At 42.1% G+C, this 23,114-nt stretch overlaps 1 protein-coding gene across 1 annotated transcript in view; it reads right to left on the bottom strand.

The window, feature by feature from the left end:
• Positions 1-556: 556 nt before the first annotated feature.
• SNX30 (sorting nexin family member 30) overlaps positions 557-23,114 on the bottom strand; it is a 66,028-nt gene continuing 43,470 nt past the window's right edge. The window contains exons 7-9 of the mRNA XM_067553244.1: positions 19,848-19,934; positions 10,926-11,078; positions 557-6,735 (exon numbers count right to left, since the gene is read on the bottom strand). Coding sequence (XP_067409345.1) covers positions 6,676-6,735; positions 10,926-11,078; positions 19,848-19,934 — 300 coding nt within the window. The 3' untranslated portion in view covers positions 557-6,675. The remainder of the gene's footprint in view (positions 6,736-10,925; positions 11,079-19,847; positions 19,935-23,114) is intronic.

The raw sequence follows: 23,114 nt of genomic DNA, 5'->3' as shown, positions 1-23,114 counted from the left end.
AGATTACAATACAAATTCAGCATCTTGTGTAAGTAGAGAGCCAAGTAAGTTTGCTTTAAACACAATGTCCTGCTGTTTACGTTATTTGCACTATATTAAGAGGTGTCAGTTGCACTATGCTGAAGCAGTAGGCGAGTTTTACCCCTTACCTGTGTCTTTCGAAGGCAAGGTTGGTAATGCCGTTAAGATACTGGACTAGGTTGGAGGAGATCTGGGGTCAAGTCCTGCCTGTGTGACCTTGGGCAAGTCACTCCCTTACAGCGAGAACATGTCATTCTCCCCATTTTATAAATGGAGAGCCAAAACACAGCAATATTGCACGGATAATGTGTAAGGGAGATGGTTGCACTATGGGTGAAGGGTACCACCTGAAGGCAGATGTAAACAGCTGAGTTATCATAGCACAGGGGAAATCCTCCCCCCTGGAAGAGGCAGTATTAAAAGCACAAGTTTCACCACAACAGCATACAGGGGAGTGAACAGTCGAGCAAAATAAGTACAAGTGCATGCATCGTGCCACAGATTTAGTAAAGACTATACAAAATGAAACTCAGTATTAGGTAAAGAAATCATCCTTTAATACATTTATTGGTCCATTCCTTTAAATTAATTGAGGTAAAGAAACAGTGTCTTTAAAAAAATGTACACACTAATAGTTATCAAGCATTACAAAGATTTTACTTCAAGGTGTTTTTTTTTTTAATCAATACTAGGTCCATAGTAACAATGCAGAGTATGTTTCTACAGAGATAAATGAAATGGAACAGAAACATGCCAGCACCTGAAATCAAAGACATTTTATATCCTGTGAGTTTAACAAGAAAAGCAAAACATGTTAAATTTGGCTGAGTGTAGGAAACAAAAGCCACTCCAATCTGTACATCGTCCACTAGCTAATACAAAGACAAATCTTCACAGTTTAATTTTGGTTTATCCAGGCATGGGTGGGAAGGGGAGGGGTGATGTGAGGATAACCAGAGTATGAAAAATAAACAAGTTTCTATAAACTGGTTTTTACAAAAAGTTAAAAATACAGTACACAGGTTGGGCATTTCCATTCATGGTGTTACAGGCCGAGCGACACAAGGAATGAATTCTTAAAAATGTGTTGGCAGAAATTAAATTTCATGGCAACATCAACTTGCCTCATGGTATAAACTCCCCTGAATGTTAAAGGGAGCCATGAGTGCAGGCACATAGGAAGTAGAATGAACATGACAACGTTGCCCAGTCTCCACCCACAAGAGATGAAATACTGTAGATCGTTCACTGTTGCATAACAAAACCAGCATCACCTATTTGTATGCTGTGTGGGTGACCGGCCCAAATCCCGCAATCGATGTTGGTAGAACCTTGACCCATGACAACCATTGACGTAAATGTCTCTTGTAGGATTAGGGCCTTAGCTATCCAGGCCAAGGGGGACGCAAGCACCCTTGATCTTTAGGCGTTAAATAGCCTAAGCAAGAATGAGTTATTCAAAAAGTTACTCTTTTGATAAGCATTGTCTGCCTCATCTAATCAACCCCAAAGTAATAGTGTTAATTATATATCAAATACCTCTTGCCAAAACTAGAGTGTCAAGCATGTATTTATCAATAATCTTTTATTCCTTACAATCAAAAAGTGACCAAAATACATTTAAAATATCAATATTTAAACTTTCACATATCCCAAAAAGGCAAAAAAAAATGTTTTTTCTGAAAGTGCCCAGTTTCACGTTATCAGAAATGTATTTGGCAAATACTAGTAATTTTTCTCCTGAAAAAAAGTTTTCCCTTCTTGAATGACCTTCAATTGTTTACAGTGGAAAAAAAAAAAAAGCTGGTTAAAACCAAAAAGGAAGAAGACTGTCTCTCTACCTTGTAGTGTTTAAGGCAGCTGAACAGCAAATGACAGCTTGTTAAATACAACTCAGAATTTGTGCCCACAGTTTTACACACACAAATACTGGGTCAAAAGCACCACCTACTGAAGACAAAGTTTCAGTTAAACATTTTATGAAATAGTCTGAAGCACATTTTGCATCATTTCTTTAGTTAAATAGGCGAACTGGGTTAAGCCCCCAATCCAGCAAACATACAAAAGTAGTCCAGTTGAGTTGAACTGAACCTTCACGTACGTAAGTATTTGCAGGACCCAGGCAGAAGCAAGTATGTAGTATGGACAGACTATGCAAAAGCACTATCCCAGAGCTCCCTCTGCAGCACCGCCATTTACACTTGTAGACCCTCCATGAGGTTAAGGCCTTCCATTTATGCCAATTTGTGTGCAGTGGTTTTGTGATGCAGACAAAGGTTTGAGATGGAGGCCCTCACGTTTCATCTGGAACTGAAGCCAAATTTAAAGCCAGGTTTCCAGAACTGAAAGGGTAGTGCGTAACTCACTGATGGATGGATAAACTGCACATTCACACAACCTCTAGCCCTTCCTAAGCTTTTCCTAGTTTTGTTTTTAATTTCCACCTCTTTTCCTTCCCCAATTTCAGCTTCCTTTCCCCCATCGCAATCATCACATTCTGTGATAAATGATTTTGTCAAGGAACTTAAATATAAACACACTACAATTTACCCTCTGGTAACTACCAGTATTTAAGGAAAGGGCTGACTGCTTAACGAAATGGTGAACTTTTGTTTTAAATGATTACTTGAGCCGGCCATAATATCTTGTTTTCTCAAGTCTCCCAAGTTTATTGCATCACTGAAATCCTGATGAGAGAATTTTTTTTTTAGATTATATGTAAATATCAGAGCTAAAACAGTGCTTGCTTGGGTGTGCTGGTGCCACTTCAAGAGAGTCTCCGAACTGCACACCTATCAGAAGTGATGGAGACGGCAACAAATGGAAAACGCAATGGGTTGGAGTACACCACAGGGAAACAGAAGATGCTTTAATGCTGTGGATGGGCCCAAGCCACAAAAGTTCAAATCCATGGAGTTGCAAAGGACTGTGGACCCACTGTTTGGTTCAGCGGAGTTTCTAAGCAATATGGAAGGGAGGAGGGAACAGAATTAAGCCAGATCCATTTGTGTACACAGAAAAAGTCCCTTTGGGATACACACAAACACCTGTTAAAGGAAACAATGCAGTAAAACAAAGTTACTCTTCAATGGATTTCTGCTTAGTATTTGTGAAATGCTTGCTTTGCTACAGTTACAAAAATACTAGTGAAACTCTTTATACACTGTCAAACTGGGGCCCTAACATACCCACACATACACCATGAACTGCACGAGTGACTCGTGACTACAGAATGCAGCCCTGAAAACACTTGGCATTTTGTAAGTCAGTTGGTCTGCTCTGTGCGACTAACATGCTGCACAGCATCTCCCTATATTCAAACTGTGAAACAGTACCTGGCTCACCACCATTTTCACATGGTGGTTCATACTGTGAGGCTTCGTAAAGACAGACTCAGCAACAGGCTAGTTGTGTCTAAGAGGGAACCATCAAAATATCCTACTCATATGCCTGCAGTTATAGCTAAGAACTCCCCTTCGCTACAGGGCTTAGAAGTTTGCTTCCAATTTAAACAGTGATTTATATTATTTTGCATGGCTGCAGGAAGCGTCTGCTTCACACTAGAGCAACATCCAACCTGCAACACGATCAAGAGCCTACAACTCCTGATCTGTGACCCAAACTTACAGCCCACATGGAGTTCCAGATACATGTGTACTTTCCCTACGGCTAACCAAGTGAATGTAGAGGGAGGCCTCAGTGTAAGTGTCAGAGTTCTAATGACTTAGCTGAAAAAGGGGTTTGCTTGACAACAAATAAGGCCTGAAGTCGCTCCATTCACTCTATTAGTAATTTAAAAATCAGCTGGCTCCAGAGACTATGCTGCAGAATAACGTAATGTTAATGTTAAGTGTAAATATTAGGTGTATGTTGACTGGTGTCAAAGACAGAAACCCCACCACCTTCAGAGAAGGTGACATTACTACCATGTTTAAATGCCTTAAGTGAAACTATGAAAGCTCCCCTGCTACCCAGTACAATCCTCACTTAACGTTGCAATGTCCTTTGCTAATAGTACCTTGTATAATATGTATTTTCTGAGAAATGGCACAAGAACCAGCTCATGGAACTAAAAGCTGACAAACTGGTGGTCTTCAGTTTTCCATCTAAAAATGAAAGGCAAAAGGCATGAACATGCAAACTCAGAAGAAAAAAGGAAATAGAATCACTACATTTTTCAAGTGTTCTCTTGTGAAGAAATGCCGGTTTTTAATGCTCAGCAGAAATGCAACTTAGCTGATCATTCTATGAGAGAGCTGCGCTAGAAAAGGTTGTCATTTCTCAATGCCTAATCTGTCTTTCCTGCTTCATTGGGGAAGTCGAAGGCAAGTTTACTTGACCATAGCCTGATGTTTCAGAGCCAATTATGTACATAAACCTAACCAATTTGATAGGGTAGAAACTGTACTCCAAGGGTTAAACAATTCTCTGGTTTCACCACATGAAACCATTTGTTTTCGTTTTCAATCATTTTCAAGAGCTAAATGATGTGAATTAATGACAAAAAGTACAACACTGCAAATCAGAGCAACTCCTACCCGATATTCCCCAGCAAATCAGCTAGGCCGAATTATCAAATCCTAATATCAAACAATCAGAGAAAGGAAGAACAAAAAATGGTTTAAGGAAGGAAAAAAAGAACATTGTCAGAGAATAATTTCTGACTAGAGCCTTCCCTCGCTGTACGAACACAATATTGTTGTTATACTGCACTTTGCAACGAACTATATCTGAGGCAATGTCCCTGATTTCGCCACGCAAACATATGCTGACAAATTGGTTATTTAACAGGGATTGTACGTTTAGAATCACAAAACTACATCAGTGGAAATGATATGGTCAAGTAGAAAAACTGCCTTAAACGTGACAAATTTTATGCCCAGTGCAGCCCGCATGTTAATAATCGAACAGCCACAACTTTTATGTCATAATTGTTTGAACAGAGACTATGCAGATACTACATTTAAATGAAGACACTTCAGGTACAATTTATAACATTAATTTAGCTGGTGACAAGCTATGAATTAAATGGAATTTGCACGGTCTTTGTAAATGGGATACAATTAAGAATTTAGTTTTTGGGGTTTTTTTTAAATTAAACTCTGGATCAACTGAGCATTCCAATAGCTTTGGTAGAAAATGAGATATTTAAAAAAGGCTGTTTGCTCACCCTAGAATCCTGAATATTACACTCATGTTTGCCAAAATAATTAAACACTGGAGTTCCGATGGGAGGAAATAAGCTAGTCTAGCTGCATACAAAGACATGACATAGATTCAAAAGTATCTGTAACCAGTCTTGGCAGCGCTCCTTCCTTTGAAGGTACTAAGGCCACTCACAACAAAAGGTGGTTAACTGGAGAGCCTGGATAAGGAACAAAAGGGAGGTTCTGCAGAGGGGGTTTTAACTACAAGGCTGCCAAAATCTGGTAAGGAAAGTAGATGTATACATAAAAAGAGTGATTCTTAAGAGGCTCTTTCAATGAGGAGCAATAGAGTCAAGCATGACCACTAAATGTACATAATGGGGAAAAGAAGGTATTTCTTCTCCCACCCGCCATTGACATGTTTAAGGCAAGTTTCACACATGCACAATGATACTGGAGGTCAGCAAGCACTTGACACTTTTTGGCATTTGGCTGCTGTGAAAGAAAAGGGCAAAAGGAAAGAATCCATCCTTACTACGATGGGCATGTTTTAAATGACTAAGACCAGAGGGAGATTCAGAAGGACTCCAATCTAGCTTATATATGTCTGAAAACAAGTGGAAGCATGGATCAAAGAATGCTATCACACAACTGTCTGTGCTTGCTTTGGAGTAATGTATTAACAGATCAGTGCGTGCTTCCATTGTTCCCAAGACACATCTGGTAAAGCTGCAGCATAAACTCACCCCCACACCAGCCCTCCCTGGATCCCCAAATCTGTCACATGTACACTTCCGCCAGCTTACATTACTTCATATCACCAAAGGTAAACAAATGAGTCTGGGATATTCAATAGGAACAGACAGCATGCCACACTCACGATCCACAGTTCAGGTTTGCATCACAAGCTTTCTGCAGAGGTGTCAGTATGTTCTCATCTAGGACCAGCCCAATTCCCACACCAAGATTTAGTTCCAAAACTGCTTAATCCAGGGAGTTTACAGCTCGTAGGAAGTGTCCACTTCTGGCCATTCCCTCTCCATCCAAAAAAAAAAAAAAAAGAAGGGTGGTTGGTGGGCACTGTTTCATGGGAATCAACCCTTATTTAGCAAACAAACACAAAAAAAAAGGATGGTAATAAAGATGTCATATTGGCACCTTGCAGTTTAGAGTTTTATTTTCATCTCTTTAGTATTCCACTCATTAGTTCCTCCAGGAATTAAGAGGTAAGTTTTCTTTATCAAGAAGCGACTTGATCCCTGTGTATTTCCATTACAAGCCAAGGGTGGAGAAGGAATCATTAAGGTAACTCAAAAGATGAAACATACCGATTTAACACAAAAAGAGACGGAAGTCCAAAGGGTTTTCAGTGGGTCTATGCCAGACAGGGCACAGCTGGCATTTCTCAGCTAACTCTCAACAAAGCAGTGCATCATACAGCTCCAGTATGTTGTTTAGTGGTACTGTGCACTTGTGTAGAGAAGTCTGTGGGCTATGAAGGAGCTTCTTATTTGGTCTCTGGTTTGTCTTGTAATAGTGGTATAATCGACTCCCACGCCGTAAGGCACTGCAAAACACCACACAACATGTATTAATAAAAGAATTATTTTAAAAAAAAAGATACATTACCTACCACGGCCGCCTCATTCTTGTTCCACCACTCAGGCATGCAACATGCAAGTTAAGAGGTCTCACAAAACGTGGTCCTGATAGCCCTCCGGTTAGTAGCTTGGAAGACAGGAAACTAAGAAACAGATTTCTAAATTCCCAGACAAAAGCCATTGCTAGGTCGGCGTTAAGGATGAGGGTAAACATTAAGAATGTTACTCATATGACTAGAAACTTCGGAAATTCCAAAGTTAAACTTAAAGGAACGCAGACGATATTTGGAGAGCATGAATGAGCACAGCTACGGGCAACTGCACAAGCATCATGCTGGCTCCCTGTAGCAATGCCAGCCTCCATAGGGACTTTGTAAGAGGCGTTAATTTGAAGGCAGAGACTGTTTCTAGCAGCCTATGGCATCTGGCTGTATGGTAAAGCTCTAAGCAGAGTAAGAGACATTGGGTCTACGCCCTGGTGAAGAGGGTTGGCAAAGCGCTGAAGACATAACGGAGAGAAACTGCTCCTACTTCCCTTCCAGCAGCTACCTGGCTTCATTGTTCAAAGCAGCCTTTGCCTACCATGATAAATGTGGAGTAAGACACCCCTCCAGATAGGAATCCAATTATCTGGAGTTTCTGATGCAACTGAAATACTATCATCCAGGGCAACATTTTTCATGCTGATCTAATAGGCTCGGGCCCAGCTTTTTAAAAGGTATTTCGTCATTTCTTTGCTTAGCATTGCAACACCTACCTGATGTCAGAGCCTAAGTCTCATTTTCAAGAGCGCTACGAGGCCTAAATACCTTTAAAAAGTTGGACCTCGGCCCTCTGGTTGTTTGGGCCAGAATTTCAAGAGAGCTCCACTCCCAGCAGCTCTCACTGTGAGGCCACATGGCCAGATTTTCAACAGACAGCCATCACCAACAGGGTGAGCTCTTGGGTGGAGGGAAGAATCTAACCCTTGGTGTCAGGGAAAGTTGTCAAGCCCTACGTGGGAGAGAATCTGTCTGATGAATCAGGTACGACATTGAGAGAGAAATTCTAAGGAGGGAGAAAAGAGCTGGGGCAGAGCTGAAGAAGGGAATTAGAGACACTGCAGAGGAGGTGGCGGGAGAGAGAGAACAAACAAACAGCGCAAAGCCAGTAAGGGGAAGACGATGTAACAAAGCTGTGAGGTTGAAGAACATTACTTTTAAAAAGACACTAAATGCAAGGCTCACTGGTACAGTACAGTACAGTACCTAACACGTAGTGAGGGTCCGTGGGCCGCAACTCAAGGGTTCCCAGGCAATGCTCAGCCGCCACCCAGCAGCTCACCCAAACCAGTGGAGAAGGGGATTAAGCAAAACTCTTTGGTCACACAGCTCCTGATTGGAGGCGATGTCCAGCCCCACCGATGGGCTGGGACACCCACTTCAAGCCAGAAAGAGCCACAGGACGTTGTCCAAGCAACTAGGTGAATCCTGGCTGGCCAATGCTATGGACCCTGCCTACTTGGCTGACTCCTGTCTCCCAGTTTGTTCCTGCCTTCCTTGTCCCAGACCCCGTCGGTTCCCAGCTGTTGCTTTCCTGACTTGCTCCGGGTCCCTGCTCGTACACCCTCCTCCTGACACTCGCTCCTGCTTCAACCCAACTGACTCTGGCTCTGGTTCCAGGCCCCTGACTAACCATGAGGCCTGACCACCCATGCCCCATAATGCTAGACACGACAGATGATTCTTTTACAGAACGGGGGGGCGGCAGCAGCACAGGTAGTTTTCATTCCAGGTTTATTTTATGATTTAGACCCAAATACTCATTCAGCACACACCTGTCAGCAACTCACGTTTTCAGTAGCACATCTTGCCCAAAACAGGACGGTCTAGTAGGGCCTAGTCAAATAGTGCTGGACAAAAGAACTTCTTTCCTTTAAAGCAAACCTAGGAAATGCTATTAAAAAAAAAAACCTTTGTTCGGGCTGTAGGGTTCAGCTTTCAAGTGCCAAAACTAATTTGGTCTTCCTCACGTATGCAGATCACAATAGCACTGAAGCTAACAGTGTTTAGATATTTACATGCTAGTATCTCATACTTTGTGTCTTTGTAAGGCACAGCTACTAAGATGGGCCATGAATGAAGCAAAGAACCAGAGGTATTGTAAGAGCTCCTAGGCGCGACAGTAAAACAAATAAATAATGCAGAATCATAGAAATGTAGGGCTGGAACAGATCTCAAGAGGTCATCTAGTTCAGCCCCCTGTGCTGAGACAGACCCAGTAATAGCTAGACCACCCATGATAGATGTTTATCCAACCTGCTCTTAAAAACCTCTACTGATGGGGATTCCACAATCTCCCTGTTCCAGTACTCAACTATCCTCATAGTGAGAAAGTTTTTCCTAATATCTCACCTAATTCTCCCTTGTTGCAGATTAAACCCATTACTTGCTGTCCCACCTTTAGCAGGTATAGGAGAACAATTGATCACCATTCTCTTTATAAGAGCCCTTAACGTATCTGAAGACTTAGATTCCCCCACCTCCCGGCTTTTTATCTCAAAACTAAATATGCCCAGGTTTTGGGGTTGGTTTTTTTTTTTTGTTTGTTTTTAAAAAAAACCTTTCCTCAGAGGTCAGGTTTTCTAAGCCTTTTATCATTGTTGGATCTCTCCTCTGGATTCTCTCCAGTTGGTCCACATCTTTCTTAGAGTTAGGGTGACCAGATAGCAAGTGTGAAAAATCAGGACGGGGCAGAGGGTAATAGGTGCCTATATAAGAAAAAGCCTCGAATACTGGGGCTGTCCCTATAAAATTGAGACATCTGGTCACCCTACTTATAGAGTGGCACCCAGATCTGACAGTTCTCCAGCTTAGGCCTCACCAATGCCAAGTAGAGCAGGACAATTACCTCCCACGTCTTACATACAACACTCCCGTTAATACACCCTCGAAGGATATTAGCTTTTTTTGCAACTGCATCACATTGTTGGATCATATTCCATTTGTGATCCACTAGAATCCCCCCGATACTTTTCAGCAGTACTATCACCTAGCCAGTTATTCCCCATTTTGTGTTTGTACATTGGATTGTTCCTTCCTAAATGAAGTACTTTGTTGTCTTTGCTGCATTTCATCTGGATTACAGACCGATTCTCCAATTTATCAACGTCACTTTGAATTCGAATCCTGTCCTCAAGGGCTTTCCATACCTTTAAAATTTGTGGCTCTCACCAAACTCAAATGTACTCTCCACTCCATTATCCAAGCCACTGATGAAAATGTTGACTAGTACTGCAGTCAGGACAGATCCCGCTAGATACATCCTCCCACTCTGACAGTGAACCATTGATAACTACTCTTGGATATGATTTTTCAACCAGTTCCACGTTCACCTTATCGTAATTTCATAATACAAGGTTGACTCGATCTTGTATACAAGGGACATACGCTGCATGTGGAGCATAATCTGTTACGGTAGACTATGATGCAGGGGCAAAAAGATATACTGCATTTCAGAAGCAGAACATCATAGCCAAAAGTTAATCATGATGCACAGGGGTAAAATTAAAATCACTATTTCCCAAACTCCATTTCCTTAGCCATATGATCTTCCCACAGGAGGGTGTAAGCACATTTGGCTCTTCCTCCAGGGACTCAGTGAAAGTCAGAAGTGGGAGGGAGACACAGACTCCCTCCTCACTCTAGTATGCCCAGTGGTAAATATTTGCCGGATTGGACCCCAGTTAACCCAGCTGCAGGGGCAGCACCTGACACATACACAGTTGCTTGTCATCAGACAAGTCTAGCAGCATGAGGTCCGAACAAAAGGGGCAAAACATAATGGGTCTGGGGGGGAAAAAATCTCCCTCAGGTAGAAAATGTCAATGGGTTAACTCCTTTCCTTGCCCTCTTTACATTTAGCCACTGTTTAATGATTTACAGCTCAAGTCATAATGACGTGGTAATACCGAAATTCTCTGTGGAAGCGACAGGCTAATCAAGTGCCTTTAGTTTACCTAAAAACCTTAAACACCTGAAGTGAAGTCCTCATACTGAGCACTAGTTCTTTACCCCACTGCAGGGTTGGCAAATTTTGAAAGCCGCCCCTAATCGCAAGTCACTCAAAGGGGTCATTTGTACGATGCCATCGGTGGGGCTGCAGCACAGGGCAGTACCTTCTCATAGTATTGGATGTTTTTATCCGCCATTCCCATAAGCAGCTGCCGAAAGTCTTGCCGCTTGTTGTTCTGCCATCTCTCCATGTCGGCTTTCAGGTCAGCATTGAAGCATTCCACTCGGTCCTGACATTTTTCAACATCCGCTGGCACCTGAAGCGAGAAGCAGATTTTTCAGCAAGATTCTGGCTATTTGCAACGATGGCCCCGCCACCAGATCATCTTTCTCCCCTCCTTTAAAATACATTTTAATTACCCAGGCCATGCTAAAAAGGTAGAAAATTATGGACAAAATATTATATTAGTGTCACTTCATCCTTCCACTTCTTTACCTGCTACCTCACAAAACGACATTTTTTAGATACTGAAAGGAACAGAAGAAAAAAGCGACAGGTAAAATGGCTGCAACAGGAAGAGAGCCAAATCCTCACCCGCATGCAAATTTTAATACCCATGCACAGTAGTTTGGACAACTGCAGGTTGCTTTGCATGTCTCCACACTCCCTAAACTCTAGCTGAAGCAAGAAACTAAGCTTTCCTTGGCCTATCTTTGTGAAGTCACAGTGAGGAAAGATGGTCTTCTGGTTTAAGCACTTGACTAGAACTCATTCATCTCATCTGCATTCAATTCCTGGCTCTGCCATAGACTCATTGTGACTTGGGCACTCCACTCCTCATTTGTGCAATGGTGATAATGCTGCCTTTCTTCTACCCTGTCTCTCTTGATATTTTTATTAAGATCTTTGGGGCAGGAACTTTGTCTATTCAGCGCCTAGCACAATGGACAAAGAGGGCAGAGATGGGGCTCCAGTAAGCACTAGTGTACACAGCATCCACAGAAAGCAACGTCAGCCTAGGGGAATTCAACACAAGTAAAACAAACAGCACTTAAGCCTCATGAGAAAATCCTTCAAAAGTAATCAACCTTATTTCTCAGCAACGTTTAGCTCTTACCCTATGTAAAGCCACCCACTTGATTTTCCATGTCTGATACAGCCACACAATATCTGGAAAAAAAAAACTCTCAAGCAAAACTTAAGGATTGTACGATTTTCCAGGTCTGATACAGCCACACAAAATCTGAAAAAAAAATCTCTCAAAAAAGGATTGTACGTTTAAATATTCCTTTTAATACCCTGAGACTACACATACAGAATGTAGCTCTATATAAAGAGTCCACATGTATGGTATTCCCGCCTATACCCATATACACCAACTAAGAATCCTGGGTACATACTGTCCCTTTAGTGACCAGTGGGGATTAAGAGGTACAACATATAAGCTATGCAAGTCATTACAAGTAGGCTGCTACGCCATATATCCAATGTGCACTTACAAAGGCAGAAGTCCGAGGGCCAGGCAATACACAAGTCTGGGACAAACTGTCCATACAAGAGACTGGGGGCTGGTTTACTCTGCACAATTACTTTGGTATAACTACATCACTCCAGGGAGTGAAAAATCCACACCCCTGAGCGACACAGTTATACTGACCTGAGCGCCGGTATAGACAGTGCTATGTCGGGAGAACCTCTCCAGGTGACATAGCTACCACCTCTCGCAGAGGTAGATTAACTTCACTGAACAAACAGCTCTCTTCTGTCGGCGTAGAGAGTCTTCATTAAAGCACTACAGAACTTCATTGGTGCAGCTGCGTTGATGCAGCATTTTAAGTGCAGATATTTTCTTTGGGGTGTAACTGACGACCTTAACATTCCAGGTTCCACCATCTGCATTAAGGTCCACTGACTCTAAGAACAGCAGGGGGATGATTTTGCACCAACAACCAGCCTAAATTAAGATTGGAATTTCTTGGCGCCATGGAATGCAGTGACTTGTGTGCACACCGCCCCCAACGAAATTGGCTTTGCATGCAGAAATGAGGAGGGAGTAGAACCAGAAGAGCCAGCTATAGCAATAGGCACATTAAAAATACTTAAGGCAGCTAGATAGAAATGCCTCCTAACATGCTAATCACCGCAGCAACTGGCAGAACAAAGGCAAGAAGGCCCAATTTTCAGAGGTGCTGGAAACTCCTAATGAAGTCAAATGGAGCTGTGGGTGCTTGGCTCCTCTGAAGAACAGACTCTAGTCAAACTAGGCACTAGACAACTAATAAAGAGACAAAAGTTGGAATGCTCCAAAGTACTCAGCGCTGGGCGAGCTCTCCTCTCTCTGCAGGTAATGGGAGTCTTCCCACTGACTTTAGTGACAGCAGTTAACCCCACACTGCAGAGCCCAGCTGAAGGTGTATAGGAGCATCAGCAGAGATCACTCCAGAGTAGAATATTCAATATCAAATGCTAGCTGGAAATATTGTGCCGGCAATGGGGCTCATTGTGGTCCCTGCAGAGAGTGCTACTTCTGTTTTAGGAGGCTCACATCTGTCAGCTCCTCCCTGTAAACCTGTAGTGCTGGGATTACGCTGCAGTGCAATATTAGTGAACCCCACGCCCCTCCCCAGCCAGAAGGCAGAGCTGCAAGGAAAGGGAAACTGAATTATGCAGAAGCTCAGCTGAATTCCAATGGCTCAGTTTTACTGCTGAAATATTTGTAGCATTTATGGAGGATTATAAAAGCCACTTAGTAACCATCATTTTTATGGTTTTAATATCCAGTGATACTATACCTTAAAATCTATTACCAATGGCCTTGTCTACGTACTGATTTATATTGATCTGATTACATTCATTGGAAAGAGACAGGCTTATTTAAGCCAAGGCAAGCTTCTGTGTAGAGATGGTCCAGGAAATAATTTCTGAATCCAACTCCTGCGTCGAGTCTGAGTTCTTTGCACATCTTTAAATATTTGATAAAGAAAATGAGTTTCACATCAGCATGGAATGTCTAACCCACAGTGCCTACAATCAATTAGGGCTGAATTTTGATGAGCACAGGGCAAGAAAGCACTGGTATCTACTTCTGCCCTTTAAGTGTTTATTTTCTAGCCCTCGCTTACATTCTAAGTGGTAGAGGAGTTGTGTGTTTTCCATTACTTCAAAATGTTTGTTACCTCTTTGAACCCCACTGGAAGATTTTTTCCCTTCTTGGAATTCACTGAGCCTACATACCATAGTTATGGTGGGGTAGCGCAGGCAGAATGCTTGCCTGCTGACAAAGCTGAGATTAGCATGCCAGGAATTCTTGTTTCCCAATCTTGTGCTTAAGCCACACCTGACAGCGACTTCCCTCTCTGGCCTTGGGCAGGTCACAGCCCAATTCAGCTTCCCGTTCAGGTGGGGGAAGGAAGGGAAGGAGAAATGCTTTGCTTCTCAAGCACTGGGTAATGCTCACAAGTCCCCTGAGATGTAGCTCTTCAACGTGCTTCAGCAACATTTTTAGTTTCCCTATCACTGGTTCTCAGCCTTTTCCATACCCCCAGGCTACCATGCCCATTTAGCAATAGAGGAAAGGTAGGGTAGTTAGTTGCAAGCTCATTTCACTTGTTTGCACCCCCTTATGTTGAGAATCCATGCAATATTCTGTCCCTCCCTGGAGAGAGGCATTCAGAGCAAGCCAGTGCTGGCCACTGAAATATTCTGCAAGGGCAGAGCCACGTCAGCAAGGAAGATCTCGTGTGTTCTGAGCTCAGACATGGGATTCAGAACTTGGCTACATGAAAGCCAAACTTGAATTTGGAAGAGGAGCTGTTGATGCAGAATGTCCATTCCATCATACGAGACGGGTCCAGTGCATGCCACCTGGCTATCTTTGCTGAAGTTCTGAACTTCTACAGCCTCAAACACCGTTTTCAGTCCCACTAGCACGGTCTCTGTTTAAATCACTAGGAAGCTTTAGCAGCAATGTGTCCAAATGGCGTGAGATGCAATGGACTGGGTTATATAATGTTTTCCAGTCACAGCTGCACAGATGGTGCCAGAGCTACCAACGTAAAAGTGCCAATGCCACGCAGCTGCTAGAAGTGATTGTTGGAAAGCTTTGAAGGGATTTCTCCACTTGTCAGTAGCCAGAAAACAAAAATACTCACGTATGGATCCTTCCCACACTGAGGCAAAATTTCAGAGCTGTGCAGAAGGCACATCTGTAGTTTCATCCAGTTTTAACGGGAAACACTGGCTCTCCTGAACTGTTCTAGACTCCTGCCCCTGAACATCTGCAGCATCATCAAGAATGTGTTAGCTGACTACATCAATGGAGACGGGAACTGCTTTGACTTAAACATTGTGTTGGGATCTGCCAGTCAAGACAGAGGGCACAATCAGTGTTTCCCCAGTTATGTGGGGCTTGTCAGCTTTCACTGTTCACAGCAATACCAAGTCTGGCTCTCACAGGACTGCATGATTATAGCATTGCTACTTCATAAAACAGGCATCGGACTTTGTGAACCCGCCTGTTTTTGGTTTGGGGTTTTTGTTTTTTTTAGGAATTCAAGGGATTTCTTTTGTAAAGATAGAGGCTTGCTCTCCAAATGGCATAGCGCTTCTGTCTTTCAGTGGCCATGTGCAAACCCAACAATTCTTTGCAAGCTATTGTGACAATGCCCGGCAGAAATCACAGTAGCTAACAAGCATTTTTGTGCACGCTTGTGTCTGAGCCCACCAGAGGGGAAGTCAGGTTGCCAGTGGTCGATGCACAGAAGGGGGAAGAAGAGGCGTGGAGGATACTAGTCTGCTGCCTAGCTCCATGAATAATGCAAGGAGCATACAGAGAAATCCAATTAACACCCCTGGAGGGAAAGGCAAAATGCAGGTTTAGGCAGATCCAAGAAAGGCCAAGAGACAAGGCTGAGAAAATTTAATTGCGCACTAGAAAAAAAATGTTAAACTCTTTTGCCACAGAATGGACATTGCCATGACTGAGGTTGGTGTGACAATTTGCCCCTCAGGTCTTTTGTTTCAGGATGCCAACAGATTCAGGCAGGGATCTCTGAAACCATAAGGACTATATACATTTTTTCCCTAAACGAAAGGGAGAAAGGAGGGTTGTCAAAGTGACACAAACACCTGTTGGTGACCCCACCACCAGCCTGTGCTCTAGGGCTTGCAAACCAGAAGTTCAGAATCCCTGTCCCCTAACAAATCCATGGTTGCAAGGACACACCAATGGTCACCATGCTGTACATCAAGGATCACAGCCATGACCTCTATGGGCTGACCCCAAAGCTGTTCTCCATTAGCTGTAGGGTACTAGTCAAGATTATGGTGAGATAAAAAGACCAGCGAGTAATTTTTCAAAGGCACTTAAGTGCCTTAAGTGCACTCTCCCCAAGTGAAAGTCTCTCTCTCTCTCACACACACACACACACACACACACACACACACACGAGTGAAATCCTGGCCCCACTGAATTCAACTTCTGTTGATTTCAGTGGGATCAAGGTTTCACCCTTGATTCTTAGAAGTGTTGAAGTCAATGGCAACTGAGGTGCTTTGTCTGAAAGAACGGCTCCTCCATCTCCTGAAGACCAGCCAAGAAGGACAAGTATCCAGCAGAGGATATTAAACATTTAGCCAGGGCAGGCAAAAACCACAAAAGTTATCTGAATGTGTGAACCTGAGAGTGTAAAATTGGATCCTATTTTGGGCTTAACCTTCAACATGTACTTGTAAGGCATCTGAATGTTTTAACCGACCGCAAGGAAACCAACTGACACAGCTGTACATAAATTTTTACATGCATACGCTTTCAGTAATCTTGTTCTAATTAAAGATGGGAGCACAGGCTTAAGTATTTTAAATTTTCATTAACCTGAAAATGAGGTAGTTCAACCAACTATTGATTTAAGCCTCTTAATTCCGGCACACACAGAGTTACCATCATGGGAAAAGTAGCAACGTGCAGCTGTGACAAACTGACATGAAGCATAGGTAGAATGAGGAAAGAAAAAGCATGTACCCAGGTGAGACTGATCAAAAATAGTTTATATTCTTCATTAGATATTCAAGATGATTTAGCTACTAATGGAAGTTGTATGAATAAATCCCTGTTCTGCATACTCAGTGTAACCTTAGAACTACAGGATTTCTACTGCAGAATTTGTATCATTTCTAGAATTCCATTTATACAGCACGTGACACTGACTAGATTAAGAGACACAATTTTGTCTAGCTCTCTATAATGCACTTCATTAATGTGCAATGAATTTGGTAGCTGGTTCAGTCCTCAAGAGACAGAAAATTCAGAATTAAGGCTAAAAATCCCAGGTACATATGATCCCTGTTTAGGGACTAACCCACTGCAAGCTACTTGAGTGGAACTTGCATTTCCTTCTTATGGGTTTACTTTGATTGTGTGCAATTTACTTTACGTTGCCAATAATGTGTGAAAGATCCCGAGTCTGCCTTTCTGAAACCAGGCCAAATCCAGCCAGAAGTTCTGTATTAACCAGACTATTTACTGTTCCAATAGATTCATTGTGCCTTTACGCTTTGGGGCAAAGAGCCAGATGCCACAACTGGTGTTTCATGCTCATTGACTCCATTTAGTAAAGGGTATGTTGTTATTTTACTTTTGTTACATTAGTAATTGAGATTTCAATAAATACAAAGTTTCCAATACAGAATTCTGGGACCAAGTCAGGAGAGAAATGGGAACAAGTGTCTATATCTGCAACTGCTGAAGGCAAAACACTGCAGAGATGGCAAATGGACTGTCACAACACATATAAAAGTTTTCAGGAAAACATATATTATACTAGATACACATGATGACTATTGGAAGTAAGCAAAGCCTATCCTGATTTAGTATCTGCTGACTTAAACACTAGAATTATTTTAGTCACAGACTGATGTGCACACACTTGTGAAGCTTAAATAATTAAAGAGGGACTGCATCAAGACAAACTGCTATTAGATTTTGGATATGATGCGTCTGTTGGGAATCAGGTCAGGTTATGGAGCACAGCAAATCCTCCAATGCCCCCCAGTGGTTAAAAAGGAGAAAAAATATTTCTTGGAGCCTTCTCTATTTGTTGTTGGCTGCAATGATTAACTCCCACTAGAACACCAGAAAGGTTTTTGACAGAATTATCTTGTTGGACGTATTAACTTCAACAGATCCAAAAACAAACTGAAGAGTGCAACTGCAATCTGAAGCAACAAAAGTTCAACTCATTGCAAATTCCAGTTCTTCTGGCCTGTTTTTTGTTTGGGTTCTACATTCCATTAGACCGTGCAAACAGCTAAAGGAGTTCAAGGAAAGCAAGACAAAAACCACAGATTAAATGATAACCTTACCCAGTATAGAAGTGATTGCTAATCAGCTTTTCCATTTCAAGTAGTTTCAGAAGTTTATAAGTCTTAACTATTTCAAACAATTTCTACCTAGAACCTGTGACAGGCTGGCAGCATCAGAACTGTTTGAACAAAAATGTTACAATGTCCATTTGTTCAGCTGTATTTGAGAGATAAGGAAACAAACTATGAGAAGCTGGTTGTGTTGGAAGATTTTTGCATAGGTCTACCTGAAATTTTTTTTTTTTTTTTTTTTTTTTTTTTTTTTTAGTTAAATCTGAAAACCGTCACCAAGGGAAGCTCTTTGCTGCTATTTTGGAAAAACTTGAAAGTGCAAGAAAATGCAAATAGCTATTGAAAACACATAACGTTGCTGCATTGAACTCTTGGCAGCACTGAATGTCTCAAACCCCATAAAGTGGGGGTAGTCAATAGGTGGACTGTGGGCCAAATCCGGACTGCCAGACGCTTTTGAATGGACCCCAAAATCTTTTTAATTATTTATTTTATTATTTTCTCTGGAGTCTGGACCTTAATATACCTTGACCAAGAAATCTGGACCCTGACAAAAAAAATAAATTGGCTACCCCTGCCATAGAGCGTAAGTGGAAGTGTCTGGGTTTTTTTTAACTGAAGGACACATTTGTAGATAAGATGAATTAAGAACTGTTTGCATTAAAAGAAACAACTGCCTGGGCACTCCACTAAATATGCTGCGAACCCTAGGCACAGTGGGGAGCACTGAAGCTGGAGGAAGCCAGCTGAGTCAGGGTTCCCCAGCTAAATCCTACCAAGATCCTTCAATTAAAATTTTACAAATAGTGAGGAATAATCATTGTGCAAAACTCTTCACTCAAGCTCCCCAGGCAAGTATCTTCAGTTTCTGCTCCTCGAGCTTCAGAGACAGCCCGACCTCAGGAGAAGATTGAAGGAGAAAAAAAGTTAAAGCGTGAGCAGATTGGGAAAGAGAGATTAAGTGCACCATCCTCTTGCTGGACGTTGCTGCCATAATTCACAAGATACAGGTTGCAGGAGGCTTTACATCATCATACAGCAATACCGTGCAGGCCATGCCAAGCTACTGCCTGGGCTCAGAAAGAAACTGAACTAAGATTGATTACAATTTGGTGTTGATTTACCTGTTTCCTATATGTGCCGCCTCTTTTTTCCATCTTCCATCTGTATGTATAGCAAATAGGTAAATCAACACTAAAAAGTAGTCAATCTTGGTTGGATTTCACACTGAGAACAGACACCAACTTGTCCTGAAGGTGGCAAGGGATGCACCTCGCTAACCTATGAAAGATCATTTGCTCTTGAAGGATACTGAAATCAACGGGAGTCTCTCTGTTGGGCAACTAGGCCTTACAGTGGGACAAATGTGTTACCCATGTGGAACAGCCAAAGAATTCCATTTGCAGCATTTGGTGGTGTATCTGTAGTTAGAAATACTTTATAACTCGACTCATGTTCCCCTGCTAACTTAGTCTTACTCCTTTCTGCACGGAATTTGGCTGTTAATGCATTCTCCTTGGTTTACCTCCTAAAACCAGCTTGCAGCTACATGACAAGACATTGTTCTGCCTAGCACTGCCCTTTCTCAGAAGGCACGAGAGTAAACACAGATCTAGAAACATAAGCATGATCTCCATTTCTCCAGAGTTTTTAACTGAGAGAAGCTAAATGACAAATATGCCACTCATTTTGTGAAGTGGTCTCAAATGCTAACCTTTGGGCGGTCTTCTTTTTTCAAGGCTACAGCTTCCAATTTTGCTTCATACTCTGCTTGAACCTGGTCTCTTTTCTTTAGCACGTTCTAGGAAGAAGAAAAAAAGCCCAAAAAACATCAGACTGAAAAATATATGAAATCTTGACTCCCCCTCTTCCTTCCTCCCCCCATCCCACAAGAGTTGCAGACTGGATTCATCTAAAGTGTCACTAAAATCACAGAACTGCCTTTCAGAGCCCAGTCCTGTTTTACAGACATCTATGAAGAGGCTTTTGAATAAAAATAAAAATGCACTCCAGGCAGAATGCTTTAGCCTGCGAACAGATGCCAGATGAGGTTTGTGGCTGTTTGATTAGAGACCAGAACAAAACTCCCCGTTTTGCAAATTACTTGCATTTGTGACCTTTGGCAAGTCACTTTATCAACTTCTCCTGAAGATGATAATGTATAAAAGGATAAACGTTAACAATGAAAAGGGTTGAGAGTATTGGTTTGTAAAGCTTTCCAAGGCACCCAAGCAACAAGGGAAGGAATGGGTTGGTAGGCAACATTGTTTTGGAATGAATTTCCATGTGTGTCTCAAACCAAAGGTCAATTTTGCATTTCAGACAAAATCCTCATTTGTTTTTGCATTATGTGATGATGAAAAAGGTTTCCCCTTTTACACATGAAAAATTCAATTTGAATTATTGTTAATGCTTTCTGACTAGTCCTCACTGAATAAAGATCTCCAAACGTATTGATAAAGCTAGAAAACACTAATTTTACTTCACAGCTGTGTAGAACAAGATATCCACTAACTTAATACATATTAACAGGACTATGGAGTAACCAATTACATAATGGATGTTTGTCACAGAGAAGTCGTTTTGTGTTTCCCTATGGTAGCTGTTGCTTGCCCACATTGGATTTACAGCATAACTAGTAATAGTGTATTACATGTATACTGAGCAAGGACTTGTAAAGGTTTTTGCTTGGGAAAGGGGGTAATTGATGCCCATAGAGTCTTGCTCTCCAGAACAAAAATCACCCTTTTTAACAGGAAGAATCTGACTCAGATAGGACTGGCAGGGGATGACTAGAGGTGAGTGATGTAGGCTGCCATCCAGATGGTTTTTCAGAGGGTCATCCAATTCCAAGGCACATAGATCAGAGGGGAGAAGAGCAGAGCTCAGGCAGCTCATTTAGCCAAGGCTCTCCCTGCTTAACTACTGAATGTCAATTTTAAAAATTGCAACAGCTGACTTATCACTCAAGGACAATAAGGAGTGAAAATACTTAAATAGATGTGTGTACATTTACTCATCACCATCCCCCTCCGCCACCGCATTTCCACCTATCTATACCACATACCAAGAGGGAAAAAAGTCACCATTTCAGTATCGATAAGGCCACGTTTCTTAGTTATGCATGAAGAATCAACCAATATCACCAGAGTCTGCTTGTATTACTTTCAAGCAGAGCAGGGGAGGAGCAGAGGTGAAGGAGGATTCAAAGACTAAAGTCCCACTACTGTAACCTCCAGTGCTCTAATTTCTTAACTGCAAAGCATGTCTTCCTTTGTCATGCATGACTTGGAGGACAATATCCCTACTCCAGAGAGAACAGAACTGTACAGTCTCACCAATAAAAGACAGATGTTAGATGTTTCAGCGTGCATCTGGCCACCCTTTAATTTCAGTTTTTAAAGATAAGCATGTTATTGGCTACGTTTGCCTGCAGCGAAATGCAAGACAACTGTTCTCAATACGAGACGAGGTGGAATTTTCCCCTGCAGCTGTTTGAGATTTTTAGTGCACCTAAGGTATGATGGTTATTTAACAGGTATTTCCACTCGGGTACAACAGAGATATGGGTGGAATGTAAAGTTTTTACTGAGGATTTTATTTTTTAATTAATAGTTACCTTGGAGTAAGTAGCCAACACCCACCATGGATACAGATGTTTGGCACCAGTAAAGTAAGTTAGACCTGTACCAACAAGGTCCAGTGATTAACAGTGATTAGTAAACAAGTGACTGGGGAGGACTGCTACCGGGGGAACCCACAATGTGTTTAGAAGCATAAGCTAACTGACAGCCCATGTCTGGATGCCAGTTAACATTTTTTCAGCAGATGGGAGGGAAAAAATGCAGAAAAATATGTACAGGAGAAGGAGGGATTTCTCAGGCATCTCTGTATTATCTGTTCTCAGCTGTGGCCCAAAATACTTAGTAACTTCCCAGCAATTGTATAAAGAATGCTACTTTGCACTTCGGTAGCACCTTCCAGCCAAGGATCCAAGGGCACATCACACTTAATCTGTATGATGTTCCTGTGAAGTAGGGATCTTATTCAATATGAGGCTACTCAGACACAGGGCAGCTAAGTGACTTGCTCAAGGCCACACAGCATGTCAGTGGCAGATTTGGGAATATAACACCAATCAACTCCTGGTCCTGTGTTATAACTCAAGGCCATCCTCAAAGGATGGAAGGAAATACTAGTATAGGTCCCTTCTCATCCAGCAGATCTGTCAAAGCCTTGTACTACACATACTGAAATTATAATATCCTTTGCCTGGGTCCACAGCTTCCAGATCTGTGTGTGGCTTTCCACTCAGTCCAGAGCACACCCCAGGAGTTCCACAAACAAGTTGGAGCCAAAGAATGGGAAAGTGGTGGCAGAACAGTTTTCTTTTGCAACACAACTGTTCAGACATCCCCGAGCAGGAGGTCTTTTCAAACACTCACGCCCATGACAGATCTCTGTTTATCCCACTCAATCATGAATTTTTAATTTTTTTTCTTTTAAACACCAGGCACTTTAAATATTTATAATGCCGTTTTAGAGCTAACGCCATTTACCTAATACCCAAGCACACAGTTGAGGACTGTGTGTACTAACGCTGTCAATATGCCCTTCTGTCTAATCACCGCATTTTAATAGCAGTCAGCATAAGTTATATATAACCGGGTTCTTACCCTTCACATGCGCTTCCCCACGGAATATAGCATATGTACACTAAAATTAGAAAGCAAGCCAGGTTTGCTACTTCTCTTTATGAGAAGAGCTTTCCTTGATTTTGCCATGATTGTTTGGTCATTGCCGGGACATTCCAAATATTACAATTGTTTTAAACACAAGCCGCCTAAACGTCCTCATTCCTCCCCCCACCTGTGAGGACTTGTGTTGAACTAGTCCGTCTAGTTCTCGAAGAGCTAGGAACCATCCCGCTCTGACTAGGATGGTGACCTTTAAGGTTAAGGTGGCCATCCTTTTACAATGA

Source organism: Emydura macquarii, unplaced genomic scaffold (genome assembly GCF_026122565.2).
Source record: "Emydura macquarii macquarii isolate MOO-44397 ecotype Brisbane River unplaced genomic scaffold, CSIRO-AGI_Emac_v2 contig_1451, whole genome shotgun sequence".
Lineage (NCBI taxonomy): Eukaryota > Metazoa > Chordata > Testudines > Chelidae > Emydura > Emydura macquarii.
Note: the sequence above shows the minus strand (reverse complement) of the source record. Positions and strands in the feature narration are given on the sequence as shown.